Source organism: Sturnus vulgaris, chromosome 9 (genome assembly GCF_052056855.1).
Source record: "Sturnus vulgaris isolate bStuVul1 chromosome 9, bStuVul1.hap1, whole genome shotgun sequence".
NCBI lineage: Eukaryota > Metazoa > Chordata > Aves > Passeriformes > Sturnidae > Sturnus > Sturnus vulgaris.
The window spans coordinates 31,007,233-31,032,636 of record NC_142251.1 but is presented as its reverse complement, the minus strand read 5'-3'; the positions used below and the strand labels follow the sequence as shown (position 1 = coordinate 31,032,636).

Sequence of the window (25,404 nt, the reverse complement as noted above, 5' to 3'; positions counted from 1 at the left end):
AGTGCATATATTTAATGAAGATTCCTATAAAGAGGAAACTGATTTAATATATCTTTCCAGGGAAGTGCTCCTACACGAATCGAAATTTGTAAAAAGGAGGGAGGGAAATGTGTGCTCTTATCTTCCTGTTTCATGTTTTATTTGCCATTGTGGAGGCTTGTTAATATTCCAGTTTTCAAGGCCAGTGTCAATAATGCGAAATCTGGTAGCGTATGGCATGATAGTGAGGAAAGGAAAGGAAGAACCCAGCTAACACCCAGCGGGTTTGCTGCCATCATAGTAGGAACAGGTTCTGGGAAGATGCAGAGGTACCAGCTTATAAATCCTAAAACTAAAGAAGAAAGAAAAGGAAGAGTACTTGGCACAGAGCTGAAGATGGCTGACAGGGTTTTCAGGGAAGAAGAACTTCGTTCACTTTAGTTATGAAGGATCGCGTTGGGATCACCTGCTTTACATTTCCTGCTGCTGTGAGGGAAGGGTTGAACCAAGGTTAGCAGCAGAACAACTGTTTAGAAAATATTCTTTGGAAAGAATTCATGGGTGTCATATAGCAAATAAGGATTTCTTTTCCTGCTGAATAATTAGTCCAGTTTCTTTTAACCACAAGTATTCAGTCTTTTCATTTTACAAATACCCCATGACATGTTGCTTCTCCAATTGAATGTTTCTATTTGGATATTCCAGAGGAAAATTCAATAATGTAATTTGTCAATCTTATTTATAACTATTTTCTAAGTTTAAGAGTTGAGTTTAATCCTGCTTGTCGCAATTAGATCAGTTCTTGCATGTCTGTTCTGTAGCTGTCTGTTCTAGCAGTAATAGACACTAAATAAATAGTAAAGGAGGTTTTATCCTGAGAAAGTATTTCTATAGTGCAGCCAAAAACAAGTACAAAGAAAATCGAGGTAAAAAAGATAAGATTCTAAGTCAGAAACAGTCACCTAAGAGCACAGTTCCACAGTGGCATGGAGATGGAGCTGGCGTTTACATACAATTAGATTAGCATTATAATTTGCTTTCAGCAAAAATTACTCTTCTGTTAGGGAAGAGAATAGTTGAGAAATAATTTTTTTCCTATTCAAATGTGTTCATAATCTCTCCTAATCATTAGGAAAGTGGTTTAGTGTACTGCTCTTTTCAAGTTATAGCACCTGAATACTCTGCAGAAAAACTACCTTAAAAACTGTGTTTCAAAGCTCTTGTTTGTCTCTGATTCTGGAGTGAATGAAAACAACTCCTAAGGATTTGTTCTTTGTTAAAACAGAAGAAATATTCTCATCCACGACCTCTTGAATTATTTAAAATTTGGATGAGGGAGTCCTTCATCAGTGGAATACTGGAGCTTTTATTGTGTAAATGCCATTTTCCTTGTTTCTAGTGAAGTGTGTGCATCCAAATCCCTCACTAAATAGCAATGGAAGATAAGCTTTTATCTGGAACTCTCCTGTACTCAGTGCTGTGTCTCACAGTTCAGCAGCTGGTGCTCACAGTGAATGCTTGTTAGTTTGGAAATGACAGCACTACTTCTGTGACCAATTGCCTGAGACATCTTGTTGCAGTCATCCTTGGAAAATAAACATTTGAGACACACAGGAATGCTTCCTCTTTCCTTCTCCCACATTCTGAGTATACTTGTAGCAATGAATAGCTAGAGGATTAAAGCTCTTTAGCTCTGAAAGCCATCGTTTGGGCATTAATCTGATTTCTTATCGAAGGAAAACATGGAGTTTTTTCTGTAGCATCCAAATGTGCTCCACAGCCTGCTCAGGGTCCCCAGCTGGTGGCACTGTTTTGCACTAGGAGTCATTGACTTGCTTCATGTAGGGACTGCATCTGAATTACCCTTCAGGAACCTGAGCTGGTAGAAATCCTAACTCCTCTCATTTTCCAAGCAGTGGAAAATGCAATAAAGCAGTGGTGTATGAAGAAAATCCCAGTGTGGAAAAAGACAGCATAAAAATCTGTGGTTTAAAACAACCCAACAAACATGATTGATATTTTCATTTTTAAAATCCCGATTAAGACAATTAATGAGAATGACAGAGGAAAATATACCCTTCCAGTGCCAGTACAATTTCTAATTCCATGTGTCGTCAACTAGTTTGTTTCTTTGCTGGAAGTTAAAAGCATTAAAATCTTCACGTATGCTAAGAAAAAGAAATAAATTGTGAGCTTTCTTTCCTACTTTAGTATTTCGCAGAATCATAGAATGTTCTGAGCTGGAACAGACCTCCAAGAACCATCACAGTCCAACTCCTGGCACTGCACAGACACCCAGTGCATCCCTGGGAGTGTTGTCCAAACACTCCTGGAGCACTGGCAGCCTTGGGGCCATGCCCATTCCCTGGGGAGCCTGGCCACTGCCCACCACCCTCTGGAGAAGAGCCTTTTCCTGACATTCAACCTAATCCTCCCCTGACCCAGCTGCAGCTCTTCTCTTGATTCCTGTCACTAGTCACCAGAGAGATTTCACTGATTAATTGTTAAATAATGTTTATGATCTTAGAACTTAGCAAAACTAGCTAAAGGCAAACTTTATTTTGGAATTAGCAAACTGAGGCAAGAATTAAAATACACGATTGTGTAGAATTCAGGCTCTAGATTAAGTACTGTTGTGACTGATAGCTCCTGAAAAGGCAGGGAAGAGCACATCATCACTGGAAATATAAGAGTGAGCCAGAGGCTTTAAAAATCTGTGCATGTCCAAGCTTTTCTTTTTTAGGGGTCATCTACTCAGGGAGATTATGATCCCCGGCACTTAAGCTCAACATTTGGCTTATTGAGTTTTAATCTGTGTGACTGTTAAAAATTGTGTTGCTTAATGTTAGAGGAAAGCCATAGTTACGATCAAGAAGGTTTATAATACTGAAAAGAAAATGAGTAAAAAATAGTGAGAAACATTTTTGTTACTGCTTGTGTTTTCCAGCCAGTGCTTTGTTATCTTTAGAGATTTATTTTGATCCCTATAATATCTTAAACCCAGTGCTTTTCTACGTCATTCCTTGAACTCAGCTCAAGGTGAGCAGAATTTCTAAAGGGGCTTGTGAGTTCTGACACTCCTCTCTGCATGTGATCAGGAGATACCTGAATATTACACACACACAACAGTTGTGTTTCTTGGTTATTTCTGCTGGCACCTTTCAGTATCAACGCTCTTAGTCAGTGTCCCAGACATCAGGGAGCAGTATCCCAATTACAGTGGCAGGGATGGTGGATGTAGATTTTAAAAGAAAATGTGTCAAAATTACCTTGGATAAGGAGGCTAATTTATTACCTTTATTTCATTCTGTATCTGGACTGAAAAGGACCTCCTGGGCTGAAGAACTGCTTCTCTGCTCTATTGTGCTATTATGTGACACAGCATCTATTTCAGAACCTGTACCAGCAGCTTTCAGAATTGCTGGTAGAAGGCCATTTCTCTTAGTCCTGATTAAATTTATTTACTATTTAAAACTATAATTTTACCCTCAGCTATTCTTGTATCAGCATTGTCCTTCAACTTAAACAGTCCCCTTCCAGCATCACTTGCACTTGCTTTTATCACCTTGAAGTATTTATAGATACCATTCACATTGTTTATTAAATAACCCAATATTTTCAATGTTGTTGAACTCAAGAGCATTTTAGCCATTCTCTCCTGCATCACCTTCAGAGATGACTGGATCTTTAATAGAGTTCACATCATGTTTGTTGTATTTTCTTATTTCTATTTGTTCTGACAACTCTGAGGACTGTGTTGTGCTCTTATGTTTGTATGAAATATTATTCCTGACTAACCAGAGGGTTCCACCAATACTATTTCCCCACCTTAGAAGGGAATTTGTGTAAGAGCACAAATTTTGAATAAAATTATCCTGCATTTCTGTATATGTTTATATTTCAGTTCTTAAGGAACATATAATCTATTGTAGGTTTTCTTTTTTCACTTTGTTTTCCTCGGCAGACATCTGACCTAACCCCTCTGTGCTGGTTTTGTACATTTGACATTTGGTGAGGAGGGAAGAAGCCACCCATGGAAATTATTTTTCTGAGAGGAGCTGCTAAGAGCTTCCTCCATATCTGACAAAAACCAATTGGTAATTAGTTTTGAGAACTGACAACCTGTTAAACCACTGAGAAAGCTGAACACGCCTGTGTGAACACACATGTCAAAAAACTAACAAGCCCGGGAAAAAGCTTGCTTTCTGGCCTTTGCAAAGAGGAATCCTTCCCCCTCCCAGCCTGGTGGCCAGATGGGGGAGGTGAGGCCACAGGCCCCAGCTGCTTACATCTGGCCAACATTGAGCCCTGCCCCACTGCTGTCCTGGGCCGAGCTGGGGTCCGCTGGGCCCTGGGAGCAGCTACGGCCACGCCAGGCCTGCTCTGCCAGGGGCTGGGCCAGGCCCCGGCAGCTGCTGGGCAGGGGCAGGGACGGCCATCAGCGCCATGGCTAGGATTGAATACCGCAAAAGCTGGGAAGCACTTTGCGGCCAGAGCAGCCACTGCCCTTTTGACTGGGCCCCTTGAAGATCCTAGCTTTACCCCCCAGCATGGCCCTGGAAGGATCCTCCACTGTAAACAGCACCCGACAGGGATCACATCTGCAGGCCTCAGGTGAGATATTAACTCTTTCAGTGCACAGATGACACCTGCAAACCTTCAATCCTCTCTCGAGTGAGAGGAAAGGACAGAGTGAAGACATGTAGAGAAGCAACATGAAGACACCAAGGTCAGTGGAGTAGAAGTCAGGTCCCAAATGGGAAGAATTGAGAAGATGCCTCACTCTTGGGCTGAAATCCTCTTGTAAGGCTATGGAGAAGATATGATTGATACATCAGACTCTTCTTCCCTGTAACTCATTGAAAAGCGGGGGGGGGATGAAGTGTTCAAATTGTAGACATGAGCAAAAGCATTCATACTGAACAAGCAGATATTAAAGTAGTTGTGATTCCATGAGAAGCTTCAACAGAGAGAGGTAAGAGCGATGAAGGAGAACCTCTGTTCTCAGAGGAAGGAGAACCCTCAGGGAAGGAGAACCTCTGTTCCCAGAGAAGGTGATCTCAGAGATAGATGAAGAGAACCTTTGCTTCTGAGCAGCTCATCCTTAAAAGTGTACCCTATTAGCCAAAGATTGAGCCCTCAAAAACAGTTGTGAGGAAAGCTGTACGTCAAGGGGAGGGACTTTTACACCATGATCAGATTTCCATTCTCCTGGGCGGTTGATTTGCTGTGACTTCGAAGCCATGAGAGAAGTGTTTTGTGTGAAGTCTCCATAGCATGACAAGAGAGACTCGTCTCCCTAAGTGAACTGGAAAAAGACTATTTTAAAAATGGTAAACTTGCTGAATTGTTCCTGCACGTTGTCAGTGGGAAAGAAAAAAGAGGGTGTGGGGGAGAGGAGAAGTGTTCTGAAGGTTTTATTCTGATTCTTACTATTCTTTTAGTTCTGTTAGTAAGTATTTCTTTATACACTTTAAAGTTTGAGCCTGCTTTGCCTTCCTCCCAGTCCTATCTCAGAGCAGGAAATGAGTAAATAATTCTAGTGGGTGCACTGGTGATTTGGCCAGCACTAAATCCACCACATAAATTGGTGCGTTGGCTGGGAAATCTCAAATTGGCGAACTGAAACCACTATAGATTTTGCCCATATAGATTCTCTCCTGAATTACCACTTGCACCAGAACCTTGAAATCAGATCTGAAATTTTGTTCTTTGTTAAAGGCACAGTTCAAAAATTTCTGCATGTGAGAAATGGAGGTAGTCAGAGCAGTCATCTGTCTTTGAGCACCTGAGATGCTGCTGATCATGGGTAAGTTCTACCCATTCCGTCAGGGATGTGTGGCTGGCAGTGGAAAATGAAATGACCAGTGTGACATCCCTTGGGATTGTGCCTCCCTGTATAATCTGCTCCTGAAATTACCACTTGCCACAATCTAGCCTGGGGCATTAATGTTTCAAAAGTAGTGCTGTCTTTTAAGGAAATTAAGAAGGAAAAACCAAGAGGTTCAAGTCATCACAGAAAGAAATCAGATTTATCTCTCATATGATAGCAAGCAATATAAGAAGCTTAAGTTGAGCAATCAACTTCTTCGATATCTTACAGAAATTTTGTATAATCTTATTGGCTAAACTTCTGAAGCAAGTAAAGACTGCACAGGTGCTGGTTTTAGGTAAAACTTGCATGTTGTCAATGCAGATTATTTTAAAATGTCAATTGTCTTTGAGTCAGAAATGAAATTGTGGCAATTACTATAATTTTTTGAGAGGTATCAGATGAAAAGTGCATTAAGACTAGGTAATTAGGTAATTTGACTTAGGCCTTGTGTTGAAGAATTAATGTGGTTATTTGATTCTTAATCTGTACTTTCTTTGCATTTGCAATGGCTTGAGGAGCCTGAACTGATTTTTAAGTCAGCATTGCTTTAAGCTAGTAGTTGACAAAGTGACAAGCTGGACTCCTTTCCAGCCAGAACTGGGTTTGATTCTAGGTTAGCTGGGTTAGTCCACTTTGTAATTGCATTACATTTTCAAAAGGCTCTTCTCAAGAAAAAAACCAGAAATGTCCACATTAGAATCTAAGGCAAAATACATATCCTTTATTTTTATACCTTCTTCATGTAGCTGATCCCAGGGTTAGAGCTGGCACCTTAAGAAGTGAAGAGGATCCTGACTCTTTGGAGCTTTTAGAGATCAGAACCATCTGTTCTCTTTTAAGGCCATCTGCACTGAGCAGAGCAAAAGAAATCCAGGCTTTAAGAGCCTCGCAGATTACTGGTTTTCTATTTCTAGTTTCTGAATTGAAGATGTCCTTGAATTTCAAGTTTTGCTGGGCTGAATAATTCTTCCCCCAGACCCACTCCCTCTACCCCAAAAATCTGTTCTGGCTGATTTGTTGGAGATGATCTTTTTAGAAGGAGAAATCTGTGCCTGAAAATGTCCAGAATCATTCAACTTCCAGACCACTGATTTTCCAGCTGTAATATAACCAATTTCCTTATTTTTGGAAGTCCATGTTTATTTGTGTGTTGAAAATCAATCCTATGCTGATTACTCTCTCAGCCCATTTGATCTCCTCACACCTAAAATCAGTTCTATTCCTATTAGGTGAATGTTCACCGTAAGTTTTGAATTTTGAGGGTGGAGACAAACTCTCTTTTTAAATAGAAGACTGATAGCAGGGAAAATAATATGAAATTTGTTGACCTGAATTTCTTTAGCAGCATTGAACCCTGATTTAGATATTAATGACTCCTATTATACCATGTGTTGGTAATTTCTAAATGTCGGAAAGCAATATAGTGTTTTCAGGGTTACATGCAGTTCTGACTGAAACCTTTTTTTTTTTTTTTTTAATATAATCTAAATATAGTGTGTATATCGCATGTACCTAGCAAATCTTATCATTCTTTGGGAACATATTTTCTCCAAGTATGTAATTGAAGTGAACGAAAACATACAAATTGTCATTCCACACCAGACTTTTACTGGCTTGTCTACCCCAGTGTCTCTTTGCCCGCAGCAGATACATGGGAAAGACTTTGAATAACAGGACAATAAAACTCTTTTATTTTGCCTCTGACAACATATGTCTTGAAAACTCTGAGAAAGGAGTGGTGTCTCATGTTTAAGAATTGTGCATGAATTGTTGTTTCATGGCATTTTCTGTTGGCTTTTTGAACACATGTAAGTGAGCAAACTCCAGAGATTTTCTCAGTTTAATTATTATTTTGTTTGCTTTGGACCTATCACCTGTGACTTTCACATGAGGTTCCTGTGTCAGCAGGCATTTTGGACACTAGGTATCTCTTCACTTCCTCCACACCACTCAGGACTTTGTAGTCTACATATCCCTCATCAGTTTCTGTTTCCTGGGCTTAATAATCATAGTCTGTTTTTATCTCCTACTTTGGAGGCTTCTGATTCTCTCTAAATACTTCTCCATCTCTATTATACCCTTTTTGAAAAGGGACAACCAGCATAGTGAATGATACTGGAGAAGAATCCCACATGAAGTTACACGGAAGAATAATGGTGTTCTCTGTTTAGATTTCTGTTCTTTTCTGGTTAGTTCCTACCATTTGATGCATTTTGTTGACCTCCATTGTGCACTGATCCAATATTTTCATAGGACTCTTCACAGTGAGTCCCAAGATCCATTTCTGAGTAGCAGTTGTCAGCTCACAGTCCATCATTTATGTGGGAAATTGATGTTCTCCATATACATCAGTTTAGATTTATCTGCATTGACTTTCCTTGGCTGTTCTACTGCCCAGTCACTCAGTCTTTTATGGCCCTTCTGCAATTCTTTATTGTAGCCCCTGTCTTTAAAACCCTGAATAATTTAGAAGCATCTGTAGACACTGTGATCTCATCCTTCACCTTTCCAAGATGTTTAAGAACAGCCCAACCAGCATGGATCACTGCTGGAACCTGCTATGGAAATCAGGTGGTTTAATATGCTCTCTCTAGTAATGATCAAGATGCAGTCTTTGCTAAATCCAGATTACACAGCTGCAATTAGCCCCGAAGAACAGAAGAGGCAGAGTAATTTCTGATAAGAGGTAAAATGCTTATTGTGGCCATGATGTTATTCACGTGGATTTTCAGAGCTGTTCTGGTGCTGAATGTCTTATCCTTTTACAGGAGTAGACTTGCGTCTCAGTTTGAAAGACAGGTGTTTTCTAGGATAGGCAGAAACCTCTCCTGGATTGGAGAATGTAAACCCCCGCCCTCTGATTAGTACGATTTTGAAATTAAGGGTCTCTCAGGCAAAGATATGAGGATAGGAATAACAGTTCTTTACTAGTATGTATGAGGCAAACAACAACAACTGTGGAATTAATAACAAACAGAACCAGGAACCCACTAAGGGTCCTCTCGGCCGCGGGCGCTTTCCCCTTAGGTGCAGTTACTGTCACAGCCGGCAGGGAGCGCTGGCGGCTCCCGGTGGACGGGTCAGGTGCGATGATTCCCTCGCGACTGCAGGGGAGCGCTGTGGCGCAGGCTCGGAGAGCACATAGTAATGGTGGCTGTGTCCCAGACGGGAAGGGATGGAAAAGAGGGGCTTTGCTTCCTCAGCCCTGGGGCAGTGTCAATCCCGCTGCTCCAGCAGGGCGCTGGGAAGCAGCAAACTGCAATGGCAGTGCGTCTCAGCAGGGCAGGGGGTGCGGGGTCCAGCAGCGGAAGAGGCAGCTCCCGGCTGGGTTCTGGTGGTGGTAGCAGCGACACTCCTCTTCCGAAGCGGAGAGTGAGCAACTGCCCCCTACTCTCCTTTTACCTGCTTCTAATCTCGCTATGTCTCTGTCTCTCAGAGAGAAACTCCCAAAAAACCAGAGGAGTTCCTCCTCCCCTGTCTCGAGTACTTAGCCATTCAGTGCTTCTTGTCAGGAAAATTAATCCACAAACACCAGAGGTTTATGTCCAAAAAGGAGACAGAGGAGTCCTTTTTGCTTTATTCGAATAAAGGGAGAGGCCATGGGACATTAACCTGGGATCTCTCAAATTTTTGGAGGACGCAGCCTCCTTTTTATCCTATTTTCCCGGCCGCATTTCTCTCTCTCTTTCCCCATTGGCTGAGGTACTTGAGAGGCACAGACTTCCCGGAACGCCTGATACCTGAAATTCCCCTCTAATGTATAACCCTCCCTTTTAATTTTTAATTCTTATAGAATTCATAGTTTCCCCCCCGTTGCTTCTTTCATCTTTTGATATCCAATTTCATTTATCAGCAGCCCTAGTTTGTTTGTAAAGGCAAATATCTCTTTCCATTCAGTGGAATCCATCCCATTGTTTCTTTTATCTCTCAGTGCTAGCCTTATCTACAGGCTGATCCACAACTCATTTGTAAAGACAAATTCAACATTCCTCTCATTCTTAACAAGTCAATGGGAAAAATTCTACAGGTAAGAAGAAGAAGAAAACCCGACTCCCAACAACTTGAAAGATAACTTTTTCTTTTTTCTTCCCATCTTAGTCTGTTTAGCTTTTCAAAGTCAGTAATTTTTGCCACTTAAATACAGAGATTTATAAAGGACTGCCCATCAATATAGATCTATATCTATATATCGAATATAGATAATTTCAAGTCGTTTTCCATATAGTTTTGTTTACTTTGAGACCATTTTGGCATTAGTTTCTTCTGAGTTCAGTGGGCCTCAGCTCTGTAAGTCTGAGCAACTCTGAACTGCATCAGAGCTGCGTGAGTGAGCAGGCATTTCATGGATAGGAAGGCCAGAAACAGAACTTACCTGCACTTAAAGACCAGATAGTCCATGATATGGAAGTCAAACCACGAGTAATGTGTGTTTATCCTTAAACATCTTAGTTCCTGAATCAGTTATTACCTTTTGGCCTATTTTTAGTTTTTAAGTTCACTTCAGTTAGGCCCTTCTGAAGAATTTGAGACAGTAATCCAATGGTATACATGAAGGAAAAATCACAATTCCTGGTCACACATGGGTAAAAATAAGATGTAGTGTTCAGTGAGGATTTGGAAATTCATAAGAATGGTAGGAAGTGTAAAAATCTGAATTATGGTTTCACTGTGTGAAAGAAATTGCTGAAAAACATGTAACAATGGATTTCAGCTGATAAAATTTAGGAGTTTTTTTTTTTTTTTGGTCAAGCCTTGGAAATCTCTTCTTAAAAAAAAATCCAGGCCTGATGTAAATATAGTATGTAAAAAATATAATGGTGGTAGTAGACTACATCTCTTGGGAAAGTAATCCTGCAGGTAATTTTCCTCATTCCCAAAAATTTGCACCTCATTTGTAACCTGAATTCATCTGGCTTTAACCTCTAACCATTGGATCCCGTTACAAATTTTCAATTTGTAATTAATATTAATTTGTATTTTAGTATTTTTAATTTTTATTTAATCATCAGTTAATTCAATTTTGCATAAGCCCAGACTGTACCCAAAATGAACCAAACCTGAATTTCTATGAGGATCAGAGCTATTAGCTGATTAAAGTCTGACTTACACAAAGAATTAAAGGTTTTTTACACTACTAGTGTTCTGAATTCCCCATCTTATTGCCTATTTTGCCTTCGGGTCACTGGTGACTCTGTGCCTGATCAGTTCTGTAACTTCTTTCCCAACACCCACACTTAGAGTCTTATTTCATCCTTTTTAATGTTTTAAGCAAGGTTTTAATTCACACAGAGAAGTAGAACCTGATGTTTCTAGAATATCACGCTTCCCAGCATGTGTTTAAAATAGAATTCAGAAATAGGCAAAGCTGCTTCCTTTCTTTTAAACCCTTTCCTTACAAACGTGCAGTCTGGTGGGTAACCTGGGATGGGTTGGGCACTGTGGTGTTACCTGTGTGCAGAGTCACAGACGGAATAATAAACTGGAACCTCTGGAACTGCATGCAGATGGAGTTTGGAAAGAATGAGAAAGTTCCCATCACAATCTTGACTACAGCCTTAAACTGGAAATGTGCGTTGGTTGTGGCTTTGTCCTGAAGAGAGTCACGGCTTCTGTCCACAAGGCGCTCAATGAATACCTTAATCTCAGCCTGGCAGAATTTCAGTAGCCTTTGCAGATTTTTATCTGCAAAACACTGGTTTGAAACCTGAGAGATTTAAATCAGCTTTCAGAGCACCATCTGTGCTAAACAGCCTGCTTGTTCACTACTGCACATCTGCAGGTGCTTTAGCTGAATCAATCCTGTATAATCATCCTTGAGGTCTCATTGGCATCTCCTGTTGCCTTTGACCTCTGACTTCTGCTTTAACGGTTTTCCCAACTCCTTCATGTGTCACCTCAAGCCAACAATGTGTCGATTATTTCCATATTTTAGTTACTCATTAACATGTTCATTATTTTAAATCAGTGACCCCATCCTACAGTTATTTACCTTGTTTTAGTATTTTGAGTAAATATGTTTTTTTCTTGATATGTTAGAAAAATTATTTTTAGAGTTTAAATATACAGTTACTGAAGTGTTTGCCATTAATGTGGTTTAGAGCTACTCACAATATTTTAAATAATGATCTTTATGTTAGAAAGGTAGAATATTTCTGTCTATTCCAATTGGAAATGGGTGTTGTTATGTTACATATCCCATTTTATGAATGAGGCTGATCAAAAACGAAGGAGCATAAAGACGTGTTTTCTAAAATCCAGACCTGTGAGATGGAGCAGTACCTGCTGGTCTGCCTTTAGCAGATGGCAGAGGCACGTGGGCTGTTTCCTGCACGGGGTGATGGCCGGGCGATTCCAGGTGTGACATCATTGCATTCTCCTTATAAATGTGCAGTAGTTTTCTAGAATCCATTCAAACGCATGTGCTGACATCATTCCCTCTGTGCCCGTCGTCTCTAGATTTAGAAACGCCTCCTTAGAGCACAGCGCTGGCAATGATCGTTTTAAAATTATTTAATTTCACCCAGCACGAGCTGTGCCGAGACGGGCTACGGCTTCCCAGGCTGTCCGAGCCCCGCGCCGCTCGCTGGCTGGCTGGCTGGCTGTGCATCCCCACGGCCTGGCCCCTCTCCGGTAGCCATTGGCGAGGGGAGCGGGGCCTTGCCACACCTACACCGCATCTGCGCTTCATCATTCAGAAGCAGACCGCATGTACAAGTAATTATATCGGCTGGGAGGCCGATCTCTCCCCGCTATGGAGCGTAAAAGGATGCAGCTGATGTGCTGTAAACTGGGATTCAACAGCCAAACCCCAGCAGAGAACTGCTGGAGGGTGGGAGCCCGGCTGTCTACGCTCACCATTGGTTTCTTATTACGGCATTCTACCCCTAGAGGCTCCTGGTGCCCAGGCAACCCTCGCCCCCTCCTCCTCCTCTTTCCCCTCCTCCTGCTCCCAGCCCCCTCTTTCCCACCCCTTCGTGTCTGATGCTCAGCGAGCGGCAGCGCTGATCACGGAGCAGGGCTTGCAATGAGCTCATCCTTTTTTCTGTGCAGCCTCCCAGCTGCCTGGGCTCTGCTGCCCTTGCTGTCGCCGCTCTCGGCTCCCACACACGGGCACGGGCACTGAGCCCTCACAGCTCGCCCTCGCTCTGCTCGCAGCCCAGCTTCCCTGTGTTCATTCTCAGCCATTTTCCTGCATTTTATATGCATTTTTAGATCCATGTTTTCTCTGGTTTGTTTTTCAAATCTCCTTCAGACTCTGTCTGAGCGAGCACGGTGGATTATATTTTTCCTTGATTCTTAGCAAAGATACTTTTCTTCTCCTGAGAGGCTAAAGGGGCATTGCTGGAGCAGCCATCCAAACCCATTCCAGAGACTGGAGGCTGGCTCTCCTAATCTTGCACTTTTGGAAATTGCCGTTTACAAGGCCTGTTCTTCTCACTCTGGATACTTACTACTTACTGCTCATGGAAGAAGGAGTACCTTGCAAAAGCCCGGCTGCCAAGCTCACCCCATCTGCCAAGAAGTCCCAGGACATGCACGATGAGAGGAGCAAGCTGGTGAATGAATACGCGTGTCGGGTGCTGGAACTTCTGGGCATGGGGCATCGTCTCTTTGTGCCTCGGCTGCTTGCGGTGAGATCACCTTTTCATGAAATTAATTAGTTGGGAATTTGCCATTCTCCCTCCCAGCCCTGCCTCTGCCCCCAGGAGGGATGAAAGGGCTCATATTTTTTCCTTTCAGTTTCTCATAATCCGTCTCCTAAGCACTGAGTCCTTTTTTCTCATGTTAGCTCAGGAAGGCTGGATACCAGTCCTGCTAATGGGGACCAGTACCACTCCTTAACTAGCTTGAAGGATCATCAACCCGGGCTGAATAAAAAAACCATCTTTCCTAAATCCCTGAGTGCTTTTTTTTTTTCAGTCCTGTAATGATTTCAGATAAGCAGCATCCCCAGTCACCTTCTAGGTACTGACACAAAGTGCATTAATGGCCAGCATTTCAGATTTTATACTTTTGACATCACAGGTTGGCTTTAAAGACTCATCAAAAATCAAGCTGTGTTCATGCATTTTGGCTTTCAGCTGTTTCTGTGTTTGGTTTTGAAAAAGCAGTTGACAGTATGTAAAAAAGTTGAAAATACCTGTGTAGAATGATCTGGGAAGTAAATTGTTAAAGGTGTTTTCATCCATCATGGCAAATGCTGTATGTGTGGGTGGTGCCTGCAGTTGGTGTGCCATGTTATGGCACAGAGAACATGCTTTTATAATTTCTCCTGCTGTACAAAGCAGCCTCAAACCCCCAAGAGAGTGGCAAATCTGGGAGTCAGTGCCTAGGCCTGGCTGAGTCCGCTCAGGGTGTTGTAATCACACATGGCAGCAGCTCAGAGCGTTACTCTGTCCATGGCCTGGCACACTAGAATTGCATTTCTGTGTGATCCGTGGGAAGGCCGTCCTTTCCTGATCCTCCTAATTTTCTATGGTGCTTTTCCTTTATTCCCATACCCATATTGTGGTTATATACAGTGACCTATCCATTTTTTCCATACTACTGAACCTGTCTTGGTGCTCCTCAGGATTCACAGAAATCCATATGCTCTGCATGTTACAACCTGTTCAGTTGTAACAGCATGGGTGGTTGTGCACTGTCCCCCTGCCCTGAGACATGCCAAACAAAAATGAAAAATTCACAAACTCCTCGATTGCTACAGTGCAGCTAGATTTGGGGATTTGCAGTCACTTGCAGAATTGAGTCTAGTCCCTGATGATGTGTGGTTTGAACTGTTGGGTGCGTTATCATTATTCCAGTTCCCTCCCAGTGTACCAAAACACTCATCCTGCTGATGGTTTCTTGAGCAAGGTCTGCGAAATCACCCTGAATTGTGCTGTGATGAGCTCTAAGGAAAGCAGAGACAAAACCATCAAGCTCTTTTTCACTTGATTTAATCAGGCTTTGTATCTGGGCCTCGAGATGGAGACTTCCAGGCAACTTCACGTCCCTATCTTCCAGGCGGTTTGGTTTGCTGAGTGGCGTAGTACTGTTTATTAAAAAAGAAAGCAAGAGTGTGAAAAAGGCAAAATAATACAAATAGTGCTTTGTATTATGAGAGGGACTTGACTTGTGGAGTGAATGTGATTCCCTGTCAGGTTTTATTGGCTAAATATAGCTCTTGTGACATACAGGCCTTTTGACACACACCCTTCTCAGAAAGGTGTGTTCTGATAATGTGTTGAAAATGAGGAATCTCTGAGGAAGAATTTGTACTGTAATCAGAACTGACGATCATTCAGAACATCAGTGCTTCATAAAATTAAGCACTTTTGGGTTTGTTGGTTTGTTTTTTTTTTCTCTCTACTGTGTTTTTGGGGGTAAATGCCTGGGATGGGTAGAGTATGTGTCATTGCAGTGTTATGTGATAAATACAATCTTTATGCTAGTCTTAGAAAAACTCTGATCACCTCCTCACCTGAGCACGCTTTTGGCCAGGTAGAACAGCACCAGTTCAACCCTTTGGCATGACCCGGAGTGGGTGAAGCCAGAAGGTTTTCCGACCCGCCTGCATCAGTTCTTTATGTGGCAGAATGAACTTTGCCATGTAAATTTGGAGCTACATAGAAAGACAGGAGTGAAGTGCTGAGCAGAGAGATATCACTGAGTGTGCACAAGATCAGTGCTATGTTTGTGGGTCCCAGCTCTCCACTCACAAACCTAGAGGTGTTTTTTTTTTTTTTCCAGAGCATTTTTGTACCAGTGTGTTAAAGAGAGCATGGATTTTATTTAGGAAAATAAGTGTTTGATAATATAGCTGGACATAAAAGATGCCAGGACAGGAGTTTGGAGTATTGCCCTAGAAGTGTGTTCTGATGTTACTCAGCAGCACAGTTTTGTCCACCAAACTTCCCCAGGCCTGGAGTCCGAGTTTATCCAGCACAGAAGGCCAGGATCTTCCTCTGTGAGTCACTGAGCAGCTCTCAGGTCTGTGGCTCATGTGAAAGGGCAGCACAAAGCAAAGTTGTGCAACATGCAGTACTGCAGTCTTGGTTAGAAATAGCCTGTGTATCTTGGTTTTACAGTGTGTATTTTTTTAAGAAGTTAAAACCAGGAAGTTTTTTTAAGAAGTTGAAATCTCTGTGTTATAGGCATTAAATAGAAATAGATGCTTTTATATTATATATTTATGTATATAAATACTATGTTCTAAAAAATTGGAGGGTACTTACAAACATTTTGAGTGTCCCAGAAGCAAATTTAATAGTAAAGCATGGCCAGATTCTTTTCAGTTTTAACTTCTTGGCCTCATTTCTGACACATGTTCATTAAAGTATAAAACAGGTGGTTTATGCTTACTGACATTCTACAGAAATCTAAATATATACCTAAAATTCTCTAGAAATAAGTAATTTTTATCTGTTTATATGAAGGAAGACAAACTAAATTAAGGATGTGCAATGTGGTTCATCCAAAATTTCTTCTGTTATGTTAGTTCCCAGGTGGGAATAAGAGTTTTGATAGAGTCAGTAATAAATGAAGCTGCAGACTTAATCATTGAAGACAGAGAAATTAAATTAAAGAAAAACATCAAGGCTTTTCCCTTTGTCTTAATCACAGTTTCCCAAATATTTTTGGGAAAGTAGTAGTAACATTGTTTACTAAAAAAAAATTAACATTGTTTAAGTCTCTCAAATTCTGTTCTTCGCTTTAACTTTTCCTATTTTTCCAAACTTTACCTTTAGATTTGAAAGTTTTGCTAATACTTTTCGGAAGGGGCTTTTCCTAATTTTCTACTCACTCAAGATAATTTTATGACTATATTGAAATACTTAAATGATGTGGGAAGAACATTTGAGAACATATTTAATCAAACCCTAAAAGTCAAACTGAGCCTTTGGGTCATAGTTCTAAGTTTCCTTGCTTGCCTGGGTTTGAAAATTGATTTTAATCAAAAATATGTTTATTTTAAAATAACATCTATAATAATAAAAACTTTCCTGAAGTTCCCAAATGCAGAAAAATGCAGTGCACCTACCAAACTTTAATGATTATCTCATTAAACTTACAGATGGTTTAGTAAGAGAAATCAACTGTTTAGAAATTAGCTGTTAGTGAGTTTCAGGAGTTGAGTGACTTCAAAGGATTTACAGATTTCTGCCTCTCAAGCAGCTGCCAGAAGTTTCCAGAGATATCTTTGTAATTTATTGATTAGAGTCACAAAATGTCAAGAAATGTGAATCCTGGGATGCCAACATTTCTATTTTTCTTTTTTCCTTGTGATTTTAATGGTGAAACTAGTATTTTGATGAACAGATAATTTTAAGGGAATGAAAATATTCAGTGAAGTAGAAGGAGCTGATGAGCCTGTGCTCTATCACTCATTTAACCAACTTGTACAATGTGATAGTTTGCAGTTTTCGTAACTATAATCTTAGCTCAGCAAACTCTGTTTGAGAAGTTCTTATTTCCATGATTTTACGGGATTTTCATTGACTACAGACTTTTCAGCATGGAGAACTTCAAGTTGTCAATAGTTACAGTTTAATAAATCTAATTTGTTGGGGACTGTTAAAAACAGTACTGTAACAATAATTCAAGTAGAGGCCTAGGAAAATTAAATCTGATTTGTTTTACATTGGATTGCTGTAAATGAAGGGAAGGGGAAAGGACTGATATGTAGGAGTATCCCAAGAAGGCAAATTAGCAATGTAATTGGGATATCTGTTTGAATTGGGTAGTGATTGCAGATACCAACATGGCTGAAAACAAAGAGAGATCCATTTCTGTGAGCTGAGTATCAAAATATAATTTTTCCCTAATATCCATTAGATTAGGTATTAGTAAAAATTTCTTCACTGAAGGGATGATTAGGTATTGTAACAATCTGCCTGGGAAAGTGATGGGGTCACCATCCCTGAAAGAATTCAAAAGATGTACAGATGTGGCACTTAGGAACATGGTTTAGCAGTGGACTTGGCAGTTCTGGGTAAGTGGTTGGGCTCAATGATCTTGGAGGGTTTTTCCAACCTTAATGATTCTATGATCCTATGAAACCTGTACTGCTTTTCCACCACCGTTATCCACTGAACTTCCCAGGAAGCTCTTGATTGAGCATCAGCCAAGTTGCACAGCTGCCAAATGGTTGTGGACAAGATCAGATGTGATAGTTTGTAAAGCTGAACGTTTCACAGCATCCCCAAGGCAGCTTTTCCTGGGTCCTTGCAGTGTTGACCCAACAGCTTCTTTGGCAATGAATGATGAGAGGATCAAATAAATATTGGGCAAACTCAATAAGGAAAGAAAAGAATGGAGGTGGACATGGACTTTGGAAAAGGGCCCGGACTGGCAGGACAAGGGGGAATGGCTTCAAACTGCCAGAGGGCTTGGGTAGATGGGATATTGGGAAGAAATTGTTCCCTGAGAGGATGGTGAGGCCATGAATGAGAAGATGTGGCTGCCCTGTCTGTGGATGTATCCAAGGCCAGGTTGGATGGGGCTTGGAGCAAATTGGTATACTGGAAGGTGTCCCTGCCCATGGCAGGGGGTTGGAATGAGGTGGCCTTTAAGGTGCCTTCCAACCCAAGCCATTGTGGGATTCTCTGGATTCAAGTGGATAATAACATAGTTATCAAACTTCGAACGTATGTGTGTGTAATGTACCCACTGTGTATAAGGAGGCAAAAAATGACACTGAGTGTTTGTTACCTAGGAGAAAGCAGAAAATGCCCACAATTGGAAATGTTGGCACACGTGAAAATGGTGGTGGTGGTGGTACGTGAGCAATTAACTCGGCAATTAACCTTAACCAAAAGCAGTCTATGCTGCTGCTGAGGTATTTGCGGTTATACACATTACACAGTGTAGATCTCCACCGTATGAGAACCTGTGCTGACAGAGTTTACTCTTTTCTGGATTAAAACCCTTGAAATTCACATTTTTGAGTTGATGTCTTGAATGTCTTGGCAGGACCTTCAGTTTCTGTGAACCATTTAAAGGAACTGTCCCAAAGCTTGTGATTTGGTACCTTCTGAATCTCTTGGTGCAGGTCTTAGTAACCTGGAGGACGAATACATTTGTCCCTGTGAATCAGATTGCTCCGTCAGTGGCAGGAGTGGATTCATGGTGAATGTATAGCATCTTCTGACCTTTTAGACTTGATACCACTAAGAGGTCCAGGAGTATGGAGATGTAGAAATATGCATGTAGAACTTTTTCTGTTATGGTGTTCTTTGAGAAATTGTGTTACAGACTTCAGCACACTGACTTGCTGATGCCTTGTATGAATCATGTGCTTCTGCTCTTCCTGTCTGTGATTATACATACATTAAATATATATACTTTGTCTTTTTAAGGCAGTACCATGAGAATCAGTAATGGTCTAATGCACAAACTTTATAGGAAGTATAATAAATTCTCCTAGATTTTGTTTGTTTGGGTTTTTTTTCTCTTCACTGACATCTTGACAGGCTGAGCCAGAATCACTTTTTTACCTGGCAGGTATAGAACAATGAAATCCATTCCTATGTTACAATCCTCTGTGCTGCCTTACCTAGGGTTACTTGGATGGGCTTTAGCCTCTGTTTGTTTTATGAAGCAGAGTTAAGAAAGGTGATTTCAAGGAGGATGACTTTGAGCTAATGTGAATATTGGTGGTCTGGAATGTATCCAGTAAATGACAAATCAAGTAGAAGAGCGTGACTGCATGTTTCCAGGGTTTATTGTAGTTTCCTGTGTTTAATTGCAGACCTCTAAAGAGGACCTTCTACAGGCTGATTTTGAAGGAGCTTTAAAATTCTTCAGGGTTCAGTTGCCTAAGAGGTACAGAGCTGAGGAGAACGCCCGGAGACTCATGGAACAAGCTTGCAATATTAAGGTAAGGATGGACTTCATTGCTTCTTATTCACCCAGGAGTTTGTACAGGAAGAGTAAAATGCAATGTTAAGAATGGCAGTAGCTTGTGGAAAGTAAAGAAATTAAATCACTTGTTTATTACTTTTTATGTATCTTGGTATAATTACATGCACACCTTCTGTCTTTAAAGAAAGTGAATCTGTGACCTTTTCTCTCTTTGTCTGCTTGGGTACAAGCCAATAATTAAAAAAAAAAAAACAACACAGTGCATTACCAACAATTATCAGAACTCAATAATTCATTATTTGTTTTATAAACTGTGATTGCAGTAAACCAATTAATCACTGTATGATAATCATGCAAACAAAGCCCAGATATTACTTGTTATGCTCAGAAGCTGTTTATCTGCTGAGTACTGTGTATAATACATTTGAGTTGGGGTAGAAATGAGTTTTCTTTTTATATCAAGCTTACCAAGACAGAATATGTTTTTGTATTCTACCCTACTCAAGATTCTGCTGTCAGAAGTCAGGCTACTCTGAACATATTGACTCAAGTGTTGGACTTGAACCAAATTAGAGAAGCATGACTGTAAGCTGTTGAGGATGGAAACCTGTTTAAAATGGCTGCAGAGGTTCATAAATTGGTCATTTTGAAGGATTTTTTTTTTTTTTTGGTTGGAATTTGTATCGCTGTGGAAGGGCTTAATCTTTGATCTTGGAGAAAAAGTGTTTTTGTCATTTTTTGGAATGTGAGCTCTGATGGGAAGTGCATGTTTGGTGTGGCCTAGTGATGCATAGAGAACATCCCACTAGGAAGAATGTTCCTCCAACACTCTGCCTCTTTTTATCTCTCTCAAGATATTTGTTGATGTCCCTTGCTGTTTAATTTGATCGTTTATTAAGCAAGGGCTTTTTCCCTTCTAGTTAGAACGCTGATCTTATGAAAAAATAGGTCTGGCCATCTGAATGTTTATTCCAGTGAAGGAAAAGATCTGTGCAAACGTTTTAGTAAAATTGTACTTGAATTTAAACTCTGCTGCTGAAAGAGACTATTTGTGAGTAAAAGGCTGCAGTTTGATGTTAAGTATTTAGTCCTCTGCTTGGTTCTTGAAAATGAGTAATTTAAGGACTTAGCAAGTACAAGAAAATTATCTTTATGCTACTTACTCAGTATGTATTTTCTTATGGGAGGTTGAAGTAAAATTCTTCATGGTACCTGTTGGAAGAGCTATTTGTTGATTTTTCTCATGCCTTTCTCCTAGTGCAATATATTGTATGCCACATGATGTTATTTGTCGTTGTTCTTCATTTAGTACTGGATGTATGTATACGTGATGTGCTTTTTTGGGGAAGTATTTTGAAATGCACCTGAGACAGATGTTCAGTGGTTAGGGTTCAGCACCTGGGGCCAGTTATAAGAAAAGTATGATATTCTGAACTGTTTGTTGACAGGAAGGGGTAGGGTTTGACAGTGAATTCACTGCATACACAGGATTTTACACACTGTGGGTTCTGGTTAAGAGAAAATAAGCTTAGGTAGTGTAGTAAACACGGAGTCAGGTCACCCCCTTGTGTGTTAGAGAAGTGTGTAAAAATTAGTAGGAATTACTGAAAAGGAGGGAGAATTCAGAGCCAAGATCTGGCGTTGTCAGAGGTGGGAAAAAGTAGAAGGTTGAAGTCACCTTCTGCTGTGTCAATAACTGCTGCTCTGGTATGGTTAAGGAGTAGGGCTCTGCTGACTCCCTGAGTATACAATTCATCCTGTAAAAGACTACAGGAACTTGATGTGAGGAAACTCAGTGGAAGACTGTTGGAGGGAGGATGAAACTTACACTAAATGAGTGCGTGTCCACTCACTTGCACTCTTGTCACAGGTGCCACTTGTCCCCATGGTCATGTTGCTCCCTGACACTGGAGAGTCTTTCTGGCCATGGTCTCTGGTGTGGGATGAGGAGCAGTGGCTGTGGAGTCCTCAGTGTGTCCTGGGATGCTCTTAACTGATGACCATAAACTGGCTTTTGGACATGTTTTTTGTACTCTGTAGGAGGGACAGGACCATGTTGGCCTAGATGGTTCTGGAATCTCCATTTGTGGAGATACTTGAAACACAGATTGCCCTGAGTGAGCTGCTCTAGGTCACCTCCTTCAAAGGGATGGTTTAGACAAGATGTTCTCCACAAATCAATTCCAACCTAAACTAGTCCATGATTTTATAATGAGATGTTATTATCATTGAGTTTATTTACCAACAGGTGCTAATAACTGCAGGAGCTGACATGCTCAGACAGGAGATTTTAGTCGTGATCATCATCAGTTGTAGAGTCTGAGAGAACACAGAGGTTGTATGAAGAGCAGTTGTCTGTTTTGTTGACTGCAGCAGAACTTGTTCTATTTAAAAAAGGCCAAACTAGACCCTTAGCCTGCCTTTTCGTGCCGTATAAAAGAGCCACCATGTGTCTTTCTGCTGCTTGTGGGCTGTATTAGTACTTGCAGACTAAACAATAGGTGATATTAGAGCAAGTATCACACAGTGAGTGAATGGAGGATTTTCGTCACATTTCTCAGCAAATTACAGAGGCATGAAAATTTAAAAACAGAACTGTGTTGTAACCAGGCTTCATAGCGAGCTGTATCTTTTACAGTGTTTCTTTTAGTTTTATTCCCACATTACTGCAAAACAAAATGGGAATTTAAATGTAATAAAAATCCACTTATTCTTGCTTACTTTCTTCTTGAGCTTTAGCTGAGCTACTTCTTGTCCTGCACAACACAAATCTGGAACTACTCAGTTTTTTTTTTCTCCTTAATTTCACAACTTTTCAATTGAGTTCAGGATGTAACCCTTGGATTTTGAAAGTTCTGTATTGGAAATAGTTCTATCATATTGCTTTTTTTAAAGGAAGGATTGGTATCTATCTTTTTCTTAAGAGTAGATCTACAAATACAAAGAAAAAAGCTGCTATTAAATGAAATTTCTGTGTAGAATGTGCTAGAGAATGTCTTTTTCAATTAAGAATTTTTTTGGGGCGTTATTCACAAGATTTGGATTTCAGTCATTTACCAGTAAGGAAATCATTGGGAACATCAGTGGAATTAGAATTAACAGTAGTGTTTTCCTGCAGAACTTGTTGGGTCATATTCCATTGTTAAAGAGCATTTTGAACTAATTCATGCTATGAAATAATGCGGCCTAAGAAATAATACAGCCTGGATTTGTAATCACAGAAGGATTTTTATGCTTATGCTTTGGGGAGGGCTTGGGTTTTTTACTTTCCTGATTTTTCTGTCTTTACAAGAGTTTTCAGAAGTTTTTCTGTGTCTCTGGAAGCCCAGTTTGATAATTAATGAATGAGGTAAGACTCTGCTAGATTTCATGAAGGTTAATCCTAATGATGATGATAAAAATATCTGACATTCTTCATGCTCAAAACATCTGTCTTAGTTGCTTTTTGCGTCTTCTTGCAGTTTCTCATGTACAGATCTGTGCGTGTCCTAAAGAAGTTATAATGACATTGAATTTTAATAGAGGAGTCCCATCACCTCTATTCTTACACCTGACTTCAGGCAGGTTAGGTGTGGAACAGGAGAAGGTCTCCCTGGGAGATCTACTCCATATGAAAATTTCCTGGATTGTCAGTTTTCAAGAGAATTCTGGGAGTTGTGCCCATTTCTCTGTGACTTTCCTGTGGCATTTGGAAACAGAGCAGAGCTGCCATTTAGAATGTGTTACATTGCAGCTCTGGAAATGCTGTGAGGTTGAGTGTACCAGATGGGTAGGTGGGGATGTCCTCGGAATTACCAAGGTTAGGTGGGATGTCATCCCTTGTGCCCAGGGAAGGTGAGGTGAACACGTGGGATGAGATTTACAGGAACCTGTAGGGAAGGTTGTTCTATCATAGGGCAGCACCTGTAGTGACCTTCTGTTGCCTGACTCAGGCACTATAGTGACGTCTGGTCTCATCTTTCACCATCCTCAGTACCAAGAAAGATTTCAAATACTGAACTCCTTCTAAGAGAAGCTTCTTCCTGATGATGTAAATCTCCCTTCTGGATGATATTGGGCCCCCCAGCAGCATTATAAGGTTGCTGCTCTCAGCACCTTCAATGAGACCAGAAAATGGCCCTGAATGAAAATGGTGCCTTTTCCAATGCAAAGCAAACACACGTTTTTGTTACCTCTCACTGTACTGACAAGTGTCGCCCACCTGAGTGCACCCACAACTGGAGCTGGCACCAGGGCCTTGGATAATAGCAGAGTCAAGGAGAACTGGCTACAATAGCAGGAGCTGTGCTAAGCTTGTTCTCCTTTCAGAATTGTTTCTTTGTGACATTGAAAGCAAGTTTACTTTATAATGTTTTCACTTCAAAGTGATAATTTGAATCTCACGCCTTGCTGATGTGGATGACTGACTTGCTTCACACCTCTGTTGATCTTCTATGTGGACGTGATTCTTTGCAGGCATGTTTTAACTTACGTATTGATTTATGTGAGTGTCTTAGGTTGCAATACAGGATATGAACAAAAGTATGTGTTTTGTCACCATCTGTTGAAACCAAGTGGGGCAGTGATCCTTATCTCTGTGGGAGATATTCTCTGCTAATGGGCCATCTGATAAAACCAGGTGGAGCAGTCATCTTTATCTTTTCCACAACCCATCCTTCTTCCAGGAAAGTATCAACTGTTAATGGGCCACTGAGTCCCACAGTATGACTGATAAAATTACATCATCCCATTGGGAGATGGGGAAGGAACCAAGCCTTTCCTACCTAGATAAAAACTGAGATTTGGAACACCAAGACAGCCTTTTTCCACTGGATTCCAGAGGAAAAACCCGACCTTTCCACATCATCACTGGACCTTTGGAGGAAAACTGCTCTCTTCTACAGAGACACTGCTTCAACTGAACCACATCTGTCATCCAGGAGGATGCAGCCACCATTTAATCACACTGATACCAACACCCTACCCTGACTGACGGGGTGTCAGGTTTTATTCTGACTCTGTCAGTGTCAGTGTTTTTTGGGGATGTTCTCTGTAATACTGTATTTCTATTTTAATTTTCCTAGTAAAGAACTGTTATTCCTATTCCCATATCTTTGCCTGAGAGCCCCTTTCTTGCCAGACACCTGTCTTTCAAACCAAGACAGATTTTGGTGCCCAACATGGGGCTCAAAGGCATCGAGAGAAAGAAGGAATAACAATTCTTGAGTAACCTGGTTTTTTGTGTGCTGTATATAGAAACCTCATTGGTGGCACCATGTGGTCTAGCTTACCCTGGTTCGGGTGGCATGTGGTCATGGCTGTATTCCTCCCATTTGCAGGCCCTTATCTAAACATAGGCCCTATAACTAAAGCTACTGTGGCTGTTATCCAGTTTGCTTTATGGGTTAATAAGGTGAGTAATTAATGGATTTTTAACTTCCTTTGGAAGGCGGGTACATGGATTCAGGGCTATCACACTCTAACTGTATGTTTTTGGGGTTACCTTAATAATAGTACCTAATGTGAAGAAATGACACCAGGGAAAATTTTCTCCCAACCTTTTACCCAGTTTTTTGGGTCTTCCCCACCAGTTTTTGAAGGATTCAAATCTCCTCTAAATGCTAATGATATCATAGAGTGGCTAGTGTTGCTGATATGCCTGTTATATTTAGTATTCAGAGATAAGGGAATATTGGCTTGGATAACCACTGTGATACCTGCCCCAG

At 40.8% G+C, this 25,404-nt stretch overlaps 1 protein-coding gene across 3 annotated transcripts in view; it reads left to right on the top strand.

Annotated features, from left to right (window-relative positions):
• The window catches only part of RABGAP1L (RAB GTPase activating protein 1 like), a 245,443-nt gene that overhangs the window by 155,547 nt on the left and 64,492 nt on the right, over window positions 1-25,404 (top strand). For 2 of the 3 annotated variants that reach the window (XM_014874694.2, XM_088170378.1), the window contains one exon: window positions 19,587-19,715. In XM_014874694.2, the coding sequence (XP_014730180.2) occupies window positions 19,587-19,715 (129 nt within the window). Of the gene's footprint in view, window positions 1-60; window positions 1,339-19,586; window positions 19,716-25,404 lie in introns of those variants that run through there. The other variant, XM_088170379.1, reaches the window with a different exon arrangement.